At 37.8% G+C, this 14278-nt stretch overlaps 3 protein-coding genes and 1 non-coding gene across 4 annotated transcripts; 2 read left to right on the top strand and 2 right to left on the bottom strand.

Moving 5' to 3' along the window:
• Positions 1–517: 517 nt before the first annotated feature.
• Positions 518–4134, bottom strand: LOC112167231 (putative F-box/LRR-repeat protein 23). The gene is made up of 3 exons (XM_024304221.2): positions 3753–4134; positions 2504–3394; positions 518–1471 (listed from the first exon to the last, which is right to left on the bottom strand). The coding sequence occupies exons 1-3, from the start codon at positions 4061–4063 to the stop codon at positions 907–909; spliced, it is 1767 nt and encodes a 588-aa protein (XP_024159989.1). The 5' UTR covers positions 4064–4134; the 3' UTR covers positions 518–906.
• Positions 4135–10247: 6113 nt separating this feature from the next.
• LOC112201799 lies at positions 10248–11571 on the top strand. The gene is made up of 2 exons (XM_024342712.2): positions 10248–10471; positions 10896–11571. Exons 1-2 carry the CDS (start codon positions 10411–10413, stop codon positions 11297–11299), a joined length of 465 nt encoding a protein of 154 aa, XP_024198480.1. The 5' UTR covers positions 10248–10410; the 3' UTR covers positions 11300–11571.
• On the top strand, positions 10555–10626 carry LOC112168566. Its single transcript, XR_002924327.1, has one exon. It is a non-coding gene; the product is annotated as a small nucleolar RNA snoR126 (small nucleolar RNA).
• A 389-nt stretch (positions 11572–11960) lies between the features above and the next one.
• LOC112201397 (putative F-box/LRR-repeat protein 23) lies at positions 11961–14174 on the bottom strand. The gene is made up of 2 exons (XM_024342273.2): positions 13710–14174; positions 11961–12984 (listed from the first exon to the last, which is right to left on the bottom strand). The coding sequence occupies exons 1-2, from the start codon at positions 14060–14062 to the stop codon at positions 12297–12299; spliced, it is 1041 nt and encodes a 346-aa protein (XP_024198041.1). The 5' UTR covers positions 14063–14174; the 3' UTR covers positions 11961–12296.
• Positions 14175–14278: the final 104 nt, after the last annotated feature.

Below are 14278 nucleotides of genomic sequence, written 5' to 3'. Positions count from 1 at the left end.
TTCTCGGGGAGCTCCGTCCAGTTTTGGCTTGCGTCTTCGGGAGGATTTGGCCATTGTGATTGTGGGGTTAGGGTTTCACTGTCTGGCTCCCAACTCCTCCGAGCGGGCGAGACGCTTTGAATGCTGTGTTTGGACTTTGGACTTTGGACTGTTGGGCTGGACTAGTTTGGTTTCTTCTAGGCCCATGGGCTTTTGGCGCCAAAGTTCTTTTATTTGATTGAGAAAAAAAATAAAAAAATTTGATTTCTCAAAAAATTATAATTGAGAATTGAGTCAAACTCAGTGGGATAAAATCCCGAACAGAAATTAAAACTATTAGCAAACAATTCGAAATTAGTAAAAGAATAAACAAGAATTATCACCTGTTCTTCAACAATTTAAAATCAAAAGTATAGTTACTTTATAAAGCTATATCATTTGGGTCTTGAACAGGTACATATTCAGAGAACAAAACAGAACAGATTTAGTCATGACTAATGAGCATATGACACCAATAGCATTGTTGACATAAAACATTTCATCATCTAAAATGTCTAAAAGCTAAATATGCCAAATTATACGAAATTTAGTTAAATCTTTCATGATGGAATAGAAAACTTAACATTAAACAGTCTGCAAAGCATACAAGGGAGAGATGTCAGAAAACTACAAAAGGAATCAGCACTAAAGAAAACACTAGTCTCATCTCCTTCCCAAGGAAAGTGCCTGCAGCCAGAGCTGTAACCACAAAATTCAAAAGGTCTTGAAGTGCCATCCCAGAACTACGCCTGATGCAGAGGAGGTCTAAACCAGTTGGATTGATGAAGTTTCTTTTCCCCTTCAAATTAATTCAAGACCACTATCTCCCAGGTATTTCAGCAGCTAGAGGGTGTCACTTCTTCAATCCCACATGACAATTCACAATCCTCATAACCAGGAGAAAAGCTTATCAATAATATATTTAGGTGATCTGGGAGGCTGCCAATCGGTAGAAGGCAGAAATCCATATCCAGCAATTGAATCTTTGGGAAGCAACAATCTTTTAATTTGTTCAGTGCATCTTCTTCCCAAATCTCCCTCCAGATTAAGGTTGAAACAATAGCGAAGATCTAGTGACTCAAGATGAGGACAACCATCAAGAATTGCCCTTAAGCCATCATTGGTCAGCTGATTCCCGAAAAGCTGCAGGTGGTATAAACCATGCATCGTTCCTGCAATAGCAAGTGCATCGTCATCTTTACTCCAAGGACCTTCATCGTCAATAATCTCTTCAAAGAAGTTGTCTGAATATTTGTGCCATTGTTTATTCAATTTGAATGATTTCAAAAGAGGGCAAGAGTGCCCAAGCACTTTCACAGGCTTATGAGACAAATTTCCGCATAATGAGATGTCAAGGTCCTCTAACAGCGGAAGTTTTGATGCAACTTCAATCAATCCCTCATCTGATATGTAATAAGAACACACAAGTCGCAGGCGTCTGATTCCACTCGAACTACAAAAGTTGAAGAGGAATGTGTAAAACAGTTGCAAGAAGGCAGAAATACACAAATACGAACTGACATAAATTCAAAGATATATGTACATGTGTGTGGGTGTGGGGAACAATATCAAAGAAAACAGAAGCTCTAGATTGTCCTAGATGATCTGCAGTCCACAATGTCTTTTGAGTTTACAGGGAGGGATACTCTGTTTTCATATGCTATCTATTTCAAGTTCTGTAACACTTCTCCCAGCACTTTCGATAGAGAGGATCAAAGACAATAAATAATTAACTTAAGAGCAAAAAAATATATTGTAGAGGTAAACAATAACCAGTTAACCGCAAACAAAAACAGGATACAATGAGTAATAGCTCATTGCACAAAATTATTTCTTGCAATGCTCTTCTTTTGGAATCAATCACATTCCTTCAAAAACTTTGGACCATCCTACAGATTTAAGAGGGAACCGGGTTCAAAAAGAGAATACCAAATAATGAACATAGACAATATATTATTTGCTATTTTCTTTTCAAACTGGGTTTCCTCTTAAAAACATTAAGTCTTCCCTCAACAGTAAGAATTAAGTCCTTTCGATATGATTCACTTCATATATACTATATTACTTTAATATAGAAGCCTACAGGTATGACTTCAGAGGTTAGTAGTCCTATTACAAAATATTTCCTGGTCTTTTTTTTTTTTCCTTCTAAATCATGACATTTACACCTCCACAGAATTGATCACCTCTAACTCTTCCACAAGTTGATAAGACGTCTAATGAACCATACCAAATATATGCCATTCCATTACAAATAGAATCCTGTTTTAGTGATCCACTCACTTAAATGCACAAATCCATCTGCAATGAAATATTGCACACACAAACACAGTGAAGAACATCTAGAATAGCACCTCCTAGTAAACTTATTAATTAAACATTTAAACCTATACAAACTATGAAACTAGATAAATAAAATTCCATGTCCGACTTGCAGCTTAATACTAAGAAACCAAAACATTAATAAAAGCAGCAAACTACATACCTATCAGTGATATACTCTAGGAGCTCATCCGAGATAAAGTCCTCAACATTCACATTGACCAAATTACCACAACTAAGATCAACAACATGGCGGCACATCTTATCTAGGTCGAAGGTAATGTCGGGAGCACTATCATTGCGCATGTCTATGGTGTTCCACTTCAGTTCCTTGCAGATTTTGCGCCACTTCATGCATACCTTCTGAGCACTCTCCAGGATATCAATTGTTCCAAGCCGTGACAGTATCGACATAGTAACATTGTCCGGGAGTTCAATCCATTTGAAGCAGTACCCATCTGATCTAGCGGTAAATTCTTTTCCCTCTATGGAATCATGGGGAAGCCACAACCTTTTAATCCGTTCAGCACATCTTGTTTCTAAATCTATCCCCATATTGAGATTGAAGCAAAGGCGCAGATCAAGTGACTCAAGATGAGGACAACAATCAAGAATTTTTCTCAAGCCATCATTTGTAAGCTTATTCCCATAAAGCTGGAGGTGGTGTAAATCTTGCATCGTTCCTGCTATAGCAAGTGCATCTGCATTGTCATCTTTTCTAACACGAGCATGACCAACAGGAGCATGAAAAACAGGAGCATGAGCAAAAGGAGCATGTGCATAATCGTCATCACTATCATCAAAGTCAGACCCATACTCATCAGAGTCAGAGTCAGACTCATCATCAGAGAATCTGCACCACTCCTTGTTGAATTTGAATGACTTCAAAAGAGGGCAAGAGCGCCCAACCATTTTTACAGCTTCATGTGAGATACCAGCGCACAATGAAATGTCAAGTTCCTCCAACAACTGCAGTTCCGAAGCCATTCTACTCAATCCCTTATCTGATACCTCATCGCAAGAAAATAGTCGGATGCGCCTGATTGTACTCGCACTATCGACAAATATTACACAAACATGTTAGCTGTTGCACAAATACAGAAAATCTACCTGCAAAACTATAAATCAACATAATAACTCCTCACAATGCAAAGGCATAAAATTCAACATATATCTCATCTTTGTACTTTGAACCATATGACAGTGAACAAATGCCCAAAGAAATGTGCGAGATTGACACATCCACAGACTTAATCAAATACAGAGCTATGATTACTCCACAGTAATACAAGCCTTATAACCAGTTTAATCATCACATAACAAACACCACAGGATAATAATACTCCGAAATTGAGCGAAAAATATTTCAAATTTCTAAAGCCCTGGTGTTTGATAGGAAAAGAATGAAGTACCTTTCGGTGATAAAGGTGAGTAGTTTGTCGGTGCCGAAGTGCTCAATATTGATATCGACGACATTACCGGAGCTCCGATCAACGACGTGGCGGAACATGGACACATAGTCCCAGTCATCAAGATCACCATCGTTGCGCATGTCGATTTTGCGCCAGAAGAGAGGGTCCTTGGAGATTTTACGCCACTTCATGCAAACTTTCTGTGCGCTCTCTAGGATCTCCACCACTCCCAGCCGTGAAAGAATCGCCGCCGTTAACTCGTCGGGGAGTTCCGTCCAGTTTCGCTTTCGGCATCGGCCGGATTCGGCCATTGGTTTCTGAGAACCAAACGATTACAGCGGCTCTGTTTCAGGGAAAATGGAGCGAGTGAGGGGAGTGAGCGGTCTTAAGAACATGAAATATTGGAATGCTGGGCCGGGCTAGTAAATTATATTCGGCCATGGATTCGGTTATACTCATCACAGATAAAAGAGCTAATTTGAGATTGTCGTGACTTATAAAAAATAAAAATAAAATCGTTATTGCTTTGTTGTAAGAATTAAATCAGCTTAGTAAATTAAAATAGTTTTGTGTTTGGTAAAAGGGATTGAAATCTACACTTCCTAATTTGTAATTCATACTCTTTTTTTTCCTTCTTTAGTTCAAATTCTCATAAAAAGACAAAATTCAAGTTACTAAAGACAAAATTTAAGATATCAAAAAAAAGGAAAGAGTTAGTGAGGATTGTAAAATTGGGAGTTCACTTCCTCTGTAAATAATACTTTTTAAACGTGTTGTCAGTATATAAAACAACTTTAGAGTGTGCTTTAATTGAAAGCAGTTTCTAAAAATAACATTTGGGTTACTTGTAAAATCTGTTGCCAGTGATTTATATTTTTAATTAAAACTATTTTTTATTTATTTACTAAACACAATCAAATTTAAAATTTTAGATAAAAGCTAATTCCGCTGTGAAGCCAACGATGGTTGTGAAACACTGCGACGTTGAATTCCGGCGGGCAGCGACGTGCAATTCCTGCCGTTGAAGAAGACCTCCGACTCCGATCTCTCTAAAAAGAAATATATAGATAGAAGAAGCAAAGCGAAGGAATTGAAAGAGATGACAATGCAATCGAGTCTGGCAGATCAATTGAGAGAGTTATTGTCAGTAGCATCATGCAGGGGCGGCCCTGAGGTAGTGCAAGTGGTGCGGCCGCACTAGGCCTCCAATCTCGGGAGGTCTCAGATCTCAGAATATGTGTATATAACATATATTAACAACAAATGTCAAATAATTTAAAGAAACGCGAAGTAGTCCAGTTGGCCAAGTCACTGTCCATTTTCCACCCATGACCTGTGTTCGATCTGTAGTAATCTCTCTTTTATTTATGTTTTTTTCATTTTTTTGCTTTTCCTTTTTACATTCTCAAGTCTTTTCATTTCTTTTTCGGCTAATTTTCCTATCTATTATGTTTTTCATTCTTATATATTATTTTTATTTGCCTTGTTATATTAATTTGACCAAGTTCTTATAATATATTTTTTTATGTTGGAATTAGTAAGGCCTCATTTAGATTTTTGCTCCAGGCCTCCACAACTTCAGGACCGGCCCTGGCAGCATGGCTCAGTTTACTGCTGCAGGATAGCTGCATTGTCAGTAGCAGCATGGCTGCAGCATGGTTTTCTGGTTTACTGGTTTTGTACATTAACTTTCACTGTTCATACCTTACTTTTAGTTGTTAAAGTAGAGTTGTTATAAGCATAGTTATGGGTAGAGTAAGTATTGTTGCTAGTTCTTCCGTCTTGTATATATTTGCACCCTTGTAATCAGTTCATTTATGAAGTAATACAAGAAAACTTTCCTCAATTCTCTTGCTAGTTTTCTTCAAGAGTATCAGACTCAATTGAGTCTGGCGATATATACTTGATTGTATTGTGTTGGCAGTGAAGATCGATGACGTCAGGTCCTCCGTGCTCAACAAGAATGTTAAAGAATATAGCTTCAAGTCATGTCATATATGCACCAGGTAGTGCATCAAGAACCTCAGGTATTCAATGTAAGGAGGCATAATTAGATATTAATTACAGCAATCGATGCGGGTAGTATTCTGTTGAGTGTATTGTTTGCTCAATCAACCAACTTTGGTGGAAAAAAAAAATAGTACAGGCTTATGTTTTGAATTAGTGATGTTAATATTACTGTGACAGTTACTAGTTACTACTGTCATTTCTGGTAATAAAGTTTAGTTGCTGTTTTGTTTTGCAACTATTTTTGCTTTATGATTGACAATGGAAAACAACAGATTTTTGTTACTGATGATTTTAGGTCTATTTTGCTCTACATGTATTCATGTTCAAAATTAAAGTCTATTGGGGGGCAATAAATGTTTTGAATTGATAAAATCTCCTCTTTTTTTCCCTTAATTAAAGTTTTGTTTGTCTAATTTTACGGAAATTAGTTTTCATTCCGGCAACTGAAAGTTTTATTGAGGGGTAATACAGGTTTATTCAGGGGGTAATAAACCTCTCCGGCCCCATATGAGATCTCCGACAACCTCTTTGGGGACCTCCAGCAAGGTTTTTAGAGAAATCTCGTGGGTGACGGCAGGTGACCGAATTCTGGCGATCGGTGGCCTGAATCCGGCGAAGTCTCATATGGCTTCTCTTTCTCTCTCTCTCTCTCTCTCTCTCTCTCTCTCTCTCTCTCTCTCTCTCTCTCTCCATGTAGATTTCCTTAGAGTGTTTTGGGTAAGGGGGAATTAAAAAAACTTAATGCAGTAAGTGGGAAAAAAATCCATAAAATTGGGGTAAATGGACAATTATTATTATTATTATTATTATTATTATTATTTTTAAAAGCGAAGCAACCCTAAACGGAGCCAAAAACTCGAAACTAACAAAGAAAGGAAAGAAAAAAAATAATACTCGATATATATTCTTTTGTTCTTTCTCACATTAATAAATGAGAATCATAATAACTACTTATTCATGAGTTCGACTCATCACCTCTTACGTACTTACAAATGAGAGACTAACGAGACTAGACCAAATGGTACGACCAAATAGTACTGAGTTAAGAGAAGCTTAGAGTGTGAATGGGTATGAGACTCGAATAATTTTGTTGTCGAGATTAAGTAATGCACGAAATTTTAATTAGCAATTTAGCGTGCACAACTCGGACAAAATTTGAACTCTAAGATTTTAAATTAATTTTGACCATGTTACACAAATATCATTCCAACACTGCTTTTTAATAGCCATTTGCGCACCTCTTGATATCCATCTTTGATCGAGGATGGCTATCAGAAATTAAGTGGGCACGTGGCTATTCAAATATGGTAGATAGCTAATGTATCTCATGCACACCCGAAACATGAAGGCAATCTGATTATGCGTGGCAGCCAACATTGGTTGGTCTCTGGAGCTGGAGGCAATTCGCATATGCTTTGCAACAATTCTCTTGAGCTTTTTTGGACATATACTGGAACTCTTTTACTCTTTATTTTTAATTCACAAAGACAAAAATTTTGCAGACGCGGGAACCTAGATGCACCTCTAGGCTCAACTTTAGCAATAGCTTCGTATGCTGTTGAAGCCTCATTCTCAGAGCTGAACACGAGGCGGTGGATGTTAAAGTCTCGCTTCTTTGCTACAAGATGAGCTGCCACTAGCCCTTCATCTGATCTGTTAAAATTAAAAATGAGGATGATATTCAATGAATTAACAAGTCTAAACGGTGGGAAGAAAGATTATGATTTATATTTACCCCAGGTTTATGAGATCATCGCCAGCAATGGGTTGGTAATCTGTAGAATACAGCAACAAAAACGTCATTGGTTCATATGTGTAAAGGTCGTAAATGTTGTAATATCGCGAGTAGACTTCTAAAGCATCGAGGCTGCGTTTCTCTTGATATCCATTTTCATGCACATGATAAACTGGATGGAAACACAAAACCAAGAAAAAGATGGTGAAAAAATGTGAGGGGTGAATTCATATGTTTATCCGATTTAAAGAGAAGATACATGCTAGATCTGTTACCATGTAGAGTCCCTCCACACCACTTATCATAAAAGGTTGCCATAAACAGTGCTTTTAGGGCAAAGTCAGCAGCATCTTCACTAGACATGTCGTAGAAGTTCTTACTAGCATATAAAAGCAGCCCACGTTAGTAGAATCGATCGAACTTCATTATCGCAGGCAATTGCTATTCTTACATTACATGCATAGGCCGGCTAACCAGTGAAACTGATCATGAAGTGTTTGTGTGCATACATTTGAAGAAAAACTTACACTGAGTCCATAACATGCTCAGCAAATTTAGCACCAGATCCTAGTATTATTGAACTTTTACAGGCTGTCTTCCAAGCCCTGTTGCCGTCCAGGTTAACATTATAAAGTTCAAAACCCTGCACCCAAAAAAGGCTAAAAGTTAAATCATTACAAATTAATGAACAAACTGAGACTCTTAATTCAGTTGGTTACCGTTGTTTTTTGCCATCCAGCGATGATAGTGCCAAATATTAAATCCTCTTCATCCTCCATATATTCATAGTCACTGAATTCATACTCTAAATGTTCAAGCGCCTTTTCTGCTGCATATGAAACTGTTGCAGGAGCACAGCGAAGACGTTCTTCGCTCTTTACCTGTATTGTATCAAGCCAGTACCTTGGTTTGTTTTTGTTCAAAATTTAAGTCAAATTCTAGAGCTGGACGATCATAAGTGCCTTTACCTTTTGCTGCACATATAGGGCCATGTTTTCCCAGACATGAACTCTCCCCATCATTGTACAAAATATGTTGGATGATATTTCAGAAAACTTCTGCTTCTTGTCTGAAACTGAAAATATGAAATATAATGAGATAGGATTTTAAGTATACAAGTGCAAACTCATGGTGAGTATACTTGAAAACAAATAAAATTTTTTGAGTTTACTTACCTATAGTCTGTTTCCGCGTGATTCTAGAATCAACACCAATCATAATGCCTTCCTTGAATCGAAAAGCAAGAGTGATTGTCCCCTTCTCTAGCTTGATTGGTTTTCTCAAACCCATTTTGATCCTGATACTCTGCGAAGATAAAAAATCCAAATATATGACTGTCATATGCCCCTTCTTGAGTACGTGCTCTTCGAAAATTGTTTCAAATGTGTACTAAATGAGCACAGACGAGCTGTTCACAGATTTTGGCTAAGAGAAAGCGCTAGATAGTTCTCATTAAGAACATGTATATGGTGGAAATCTTATTCAAAATCTAGTTGATATATATCCACGGTGCAGACAACAAGCTCTAGAGTTTCATGGAAAAAGTATAAGGACACACAGATCTGGTAGTATATATACTTTTCAAAGCTGAAGATGACAGGAATAATAATAAAAAGTACTACACATTCTTCCTTTCAAATTCTTCGAAAAACAAAATAAAAAATAACCTGTTTTTACTGATTATCACAATTTAAATAGTGTTTCTTTTGAGATTATTATTTTTATTATATGTGTGTGTGTGTGGCTGTATATCTATATAGTCTGAAGACCTTCATCAGTTATATCTCAATAACAAAAAATCAAAAATGTTTTTCGAATATACATAGGATCCTACCTGACCGGATAAGAAGTACAATTAACAAACATACAAAAAAAAGTGACAGAGATGGACCTGCAACTACAAATCTGCAATGCATACGATAGAGACCAATGCTGTCTTAGCTTTAGTACGCTGGTATTAATAGGAGTTAATTAGAGCCAGTTCCTTGTACCACAAGGGAAAAGGCTTTCAGACATGTAATTAGGGAAAATCTTATGTTTCCTGTTCATAAACTTCTTCCCCTTTTTGTTTTTTGTTCTTATTTTCGTTCGAAATAAATAGACAAAACACCCCCCCTCTCTTTTTTTGTCGATGGTAAATAAGTAAATAGAAAAACCCCTAGCAGAGCCACAGATCAACAAAGCCAGAGACACTCATTGACAGGGTGACCTAATTTAGCTATTTCATCCGCTACACTCGTTCATCGCCAAATTTGAGAGAAAGAAATATTAACTCTCAACTTTAGACAGGCTGATTACATCTTGGACAACAGACTTATCCTCCAAGGAGTCTTGATCTCTCCCCCCCCCCCCCCCCCCCCCTTTTTTTGATCAAATTTAACTCATATATAACAATTACTCTATTATCAATATAATGAGTCGAACTCGATCGTGATCTTCCACAAGACCAAATGACACTGAGACTTTTAAATATTTTTTTTTGTTTTATTTATTTATCTAAGGTACTTGTTTTTCCCTTTTCAAACTTTTTTTTTTTGAAAAGCCCTTTTTAATTTCTTTTCAACTTGGAATTGTGACACAAGTAAAATTTCATTATAGATACAAGTGAATCTTAGCCGATATCAAGAATCATAACAAAGATTACCATATCCAAGAAGGGAAGGTGAGAAAAATTGTTTTACATTAGGGTTGACAAAAACTTTCCATCCTCGGCCCTTTGATACGCATTGAATATTTGACCATAATGGGGAAAATTTTCCGGGGGATATCGGGGAATAAAATCAGGTCCAAAGCTCAATCACTAGAGTCATGCCACGTACATAAACCGATCTGGATCGTGACGAATGTTTATATTGGAATCCTGCCCTAAACGTATTTATACAATCTATTGCTCTCTTTTAATCCCAGGCCGCTATGGTGATACTGGTTGATCTCGATCTCGACGAGATAGTCCTCGATAGCAGTTTGGCTCATGGTATGCTTTTGATCTTTGTTTTAGGGTTTGTGGGAATATGATCTGGATTTGTTTTGGGGTTTTCTGAAATTTTAAATAGTACATGGCGATGATGACCAAACGTTTCTCAATTCTGAGTGCTTCTGGATGACAGTATTTATGCGTGTCTGAGCCTTTAAAAAGAAATAGATGAAACTCTTTCGAGTTTGTCGCTCAGTTTGGTATTTTTGGATTACCCATTGTTGTATGTTTCTTACAGGATAATCGATGGCTATATAATTAGAAAAACTCTTGTGTCAAATTTTGTTGAATCAATTCCATAGTTTTTCCAAGATATGTTTCATCACGGATTCAATTTTGCTCTTGTTTCTGGAATATCTTTCATATGTGTAGGATTGCAAGTATATAGAATTTTTTCTTTGTATCTCACAATGTTGCCAAACAGGTAGTAAGGCCGAAGAACCAGAGGCTGCTTATTTCCATAGAAAAAGAGAGATTACAAAGACGAGGAGTAAGCCAAAACCTTATGTACCAAAGGGATTCGAAATGCTTCCTATGTACATTGGTATGACGATGGATGGTGAAAAATACTACGGTCCTGCTGTTAGAGCTGGTCCCATTGTTTGTTTTCGTTGTCACAAGCATGGTGACCATTGGGCTAATACGTGCCCAGAAAATGCTTCTGCTTTGGAATCAAGGGTTACAGCTGCTGTCACTAGCAATAATACATATGATGCTGTTGATAGAACACAAACTGAACCGGTCGAGACAGAATCTGATCCTGTTGAGAGAACACAAGCTGAACCGGTCGAGGCAGAACCTGATCCTATCGAGAGAACAGAATCGTGACAGGCTGGGAAGGAGGTTGGAGTTGGAGTAAACTGCTTGCAATTTTGTGCAATGCCGTTTAAGGGAGGATATGTGAAGCATATAGTTTTCTTATATTTACTGCTTTCATTTAGTTAGTGCTGTTAGTGTTGTAACTGGTTGAATTGGTCTTAGACCTTGAATCACGTTTAGGGATAATGTTCAACTTGGTGTTTAGTTTGTTTCCCATTCCTGTAATCGGCTTGTATAAAAGCCAACCTTTGCAATTCAATAGAAGTGTGCTTCATCCTCAAAACTGTCTTCTGATTTGGTATTACAATTCCTAACATTTTGCCAATTTTTCATACTATTTAATGAGTTTTGCAGACCTAAATTGTCTCCTGCAAGCAGATCTAAGCTCCAGGTGATTCTTAAAACAAAAGAGAAAAAGATGAGCAATGGATCGTGGAGGTGAGGTTAGGAAGCTTGGGTAAAATTGGAACTTTTCTTATAGAGACAATAACAGAGGCATGGATAACAAAACAGCAGGCGAGTAAAACCAAAGAAATGTTTAGGTAATGTTCAAGTAGATATGCAAACTGTCAATCACCCTAGCATAAGATGATTAACATAATCCAACCATAGACTATTATGTTACAAACTTACAAAGCTGTAACTTTAACATTATGATAAAAAGTAAACATTTCCCAGATGACTAGATTGGTTGAGTTACATAAAACTGTGAATGCTGTACATGATGGAATAAAAACTTCATACTTGTCTCATTTAGTTAATGAAAGCATAAAGCATACAAAATGTTTCAGATCTGTTCAAATAAGCACAGATCGATTTACTACCGACCCATAAAAAGGCCTCTTTTAGAGAAATGCCAGCGATCACTTTTGATGGAGAAATCTGTTTGTTTTCTTTATCGCCTCCAGATTGAATACCACCAGATCCCAAGTATTGCAGCAACAAGAAGATCTCCAGTTTAACAAAGTAAAATCATCCATCATAGAAACACTACCCACATGACAACTCACCACTCATAATCATCAGTGAAATCAATTGTTTTGCCAATAATGACGTCAGCCACACGACCTTCAACATCATCAGCTGAACGGTAGGTGAACCAAACTGTATCCTTTTTTAAAAGATCAGTTTCAGGAATATCAGTAGAGTTATCGGGGAGCTGCAATCTCTTAATACGTTCAGCACATTTGATACCCAAATCTCCTTTCAGATTGAGATTGTAACAATAGCGCAGATCAAGTGACTCGAGACGAGGACAATGATCAAGAATTTCACTTAAGCCATCATTAGTCAGCTCATTCCGAAAAAGCTGAAGATGGTGTAAACCATGCATCGACCCTGCTATAGCAAGCGCATCTGCATCCATCTCCCTATCCATAACGACTTCCGCAACCGCATTGGCATTTACCTCTGCATTCGCCTCCACCTCCACATCCGTGTCTTCACCTTCCTCAATATTGAAAACTGTATCATCATAAACCTCATCTTCTGGTAGTTTAAACCACGTGTCCAATTTGAATGATTTTAAAAGAGGGCAACTGCTACCAATCACTTTCAGAGGTTCATGTGAAATATTTTTGCAGGACGTAATGACAAGGTCCTCCAACAATGGAAGTTTCGGAGCCACTTCAGTCAATCCTTTATCAGTTATTCTAGGGCAATGTGCCAAGCTGAGGCGTTTGATTCCACTTGAACTGATGCAAAGTTTCAGAAACAAACATGAGTGATCACACATATGACCTAGTTAAGTTTTACAACATAATCATTCATCGAAATTACCATGCAGAATTTCCAACACAGATCCAACCGTATTGCAAATGATATCAGAGATCAAAGACTTGATTAAATATACCCTGAAGATCTGCAGTCAGTCAATCTCTATTACTGCGAAAGGACTACTACTAGGTATGTATTTGTATGCTATTCAATTTTAAATTGTTTTACTTCTTTTCCTCAAGCGAGATGCAGGAGCATATCATCTGCCCTGCATCATCAAGGCTCTTCCACTCCAGAGTCCAGCGGACTTGTATTAATTGTATATATGATTGGGGGACACTTATGCATAGTACTAATAGTAAGTAAACACTTATCGTAACCAATATCTAAAAAACTATCATGAACTAAAAAGAAGGATTCACCAAAACACTCGCGCTGTCGAAACATCCAACATACCAAAAGGGCTCTCCTACTTATCTATTCCTCTAGGAAACAAGACTTCATCATTCATCTCCAGTACTAATCCCTTTGTTCCTCATTTCTAGATCAAAATTTCAGAGTTTACATATACTGATGTATAGAAAATCGTAACGTCATTTTCACATAGTTAGTCATAATAAAATTCCGGTAATTTTATATAAATTCCGACGAGCTATAGAATAACAAAGAAGATTAGAGAGCTTAATCTCTTCAAATTGAATACCTATCAGTGATGTACTTGAGCAATTCGTCGGTGCCGAAGTACTCCACATTGATATCCTCCACTCTACCGAAGCTCCGATCAACGGCGTGGCGGCACATCTTGTCCAAATCGTAGTGAACTTCGTGGAAAAAGTGATCGTTGGCCATGTCGATGGTGCGCCAGACCATCGGGTGCTTACACATTCGCCGCCATTGCGTGCACACCTTCTGAGCGCTGGTCAGAACATCGATGGCTCCGAGCCGAGACAGGACCTGAAAGGTGAGTTCCTCGGGGAGCTCCGACCAGTTTCGCCGGGTTCGATTGGGGAGCTCCGTCGAGTTTAGGCGGTTTCGCTTTGTTGAGGATCTGACCATGGCGGAGGAGGTTAGGGTTTGCTTGGTTTCGATTTGGGGGTTTTTCCCGGAGGAAGTTGGGAGTCGGGACTCTTGAGAAATTAGGAAACCGTTGGTAGCAATTTATACTAAAATTATCCGTGGGCTTTTGTATTGGGTTGTGGGTTATTACAAACCCGATTCGAGCACCCGGGTTCAAACCATGGGCTCGACCATTCCTACTATTCAAACATAACA

Source organism: Rosa chinensis, chromosome 5 (assembly GCF_002994745.2).
Source record: "Rosa chinensis cultivar Old Blush chromosome 5, RchiOBHm-V2, whole genome shotgun sequence".
Taxonomy (NCBI): Eukaryota; Viridiplantae; Streptophyta; class Magnoliopsida; order Rosales; family Rosaceae; genus Rosa; species Rosa chinensis.
Note: the sequence above shows the minus strand (reverse complement) of the source record. Positions and strands in the feature narration are given on the sequence as shown.

Bases quoted from the DNA above. Each gene is read 5' to 3' on its own strand.
- LOC112201397 (XM_024342273.2), bottom strand. From the start codon at position 14,062: ATGGTCAGATCCTCAACAAAGCGAAACCGCCTAAACTCGACGGAGCTC. The intron at 12,985-13,709 runs GTATTCAATTTG...ACTTTGCATCAG, and splicing joins CTCAAGTACATCACTGATAG to TTCAAGTGGAATCAAACGCC.
- LOC112167231 (XM_024304221.2), bottom strand. From the start codon at position 4,063: ATGGCCGAATCCGGCCGATGCCGAAAGCGAAACTGGACGGAACTCCCC. The intron at 3,395-3,752 runs GTACTTCATTCT...ATTTGTCGATAG, and splicing joins CTCACCTTTATCACCGAAAG to TGCGAGTACAATCAGGCGCA. The intron at 1,472-2,503 runs GTATGTAGTTTG...CAACTTTTGTAG, and splicing joins CTAGAGTATATCACTGATAG to TTCGAGTGGAATCAGACGCC.
- LOC112201799 (XM_024342712.2), top strand. From the start codon at position 10,411: ATGGTGATACTGGTTGATCTCGATCTCGACGAGATAGTCCTCGATAGC. The intron at 10,472-10,895 runs GTATGCTTTTGA...GTTGCCAAACAG, and splicing joins CGATAGCAGTTTGGCTCATG to GTAGTAAGGCCGAAGAACCA.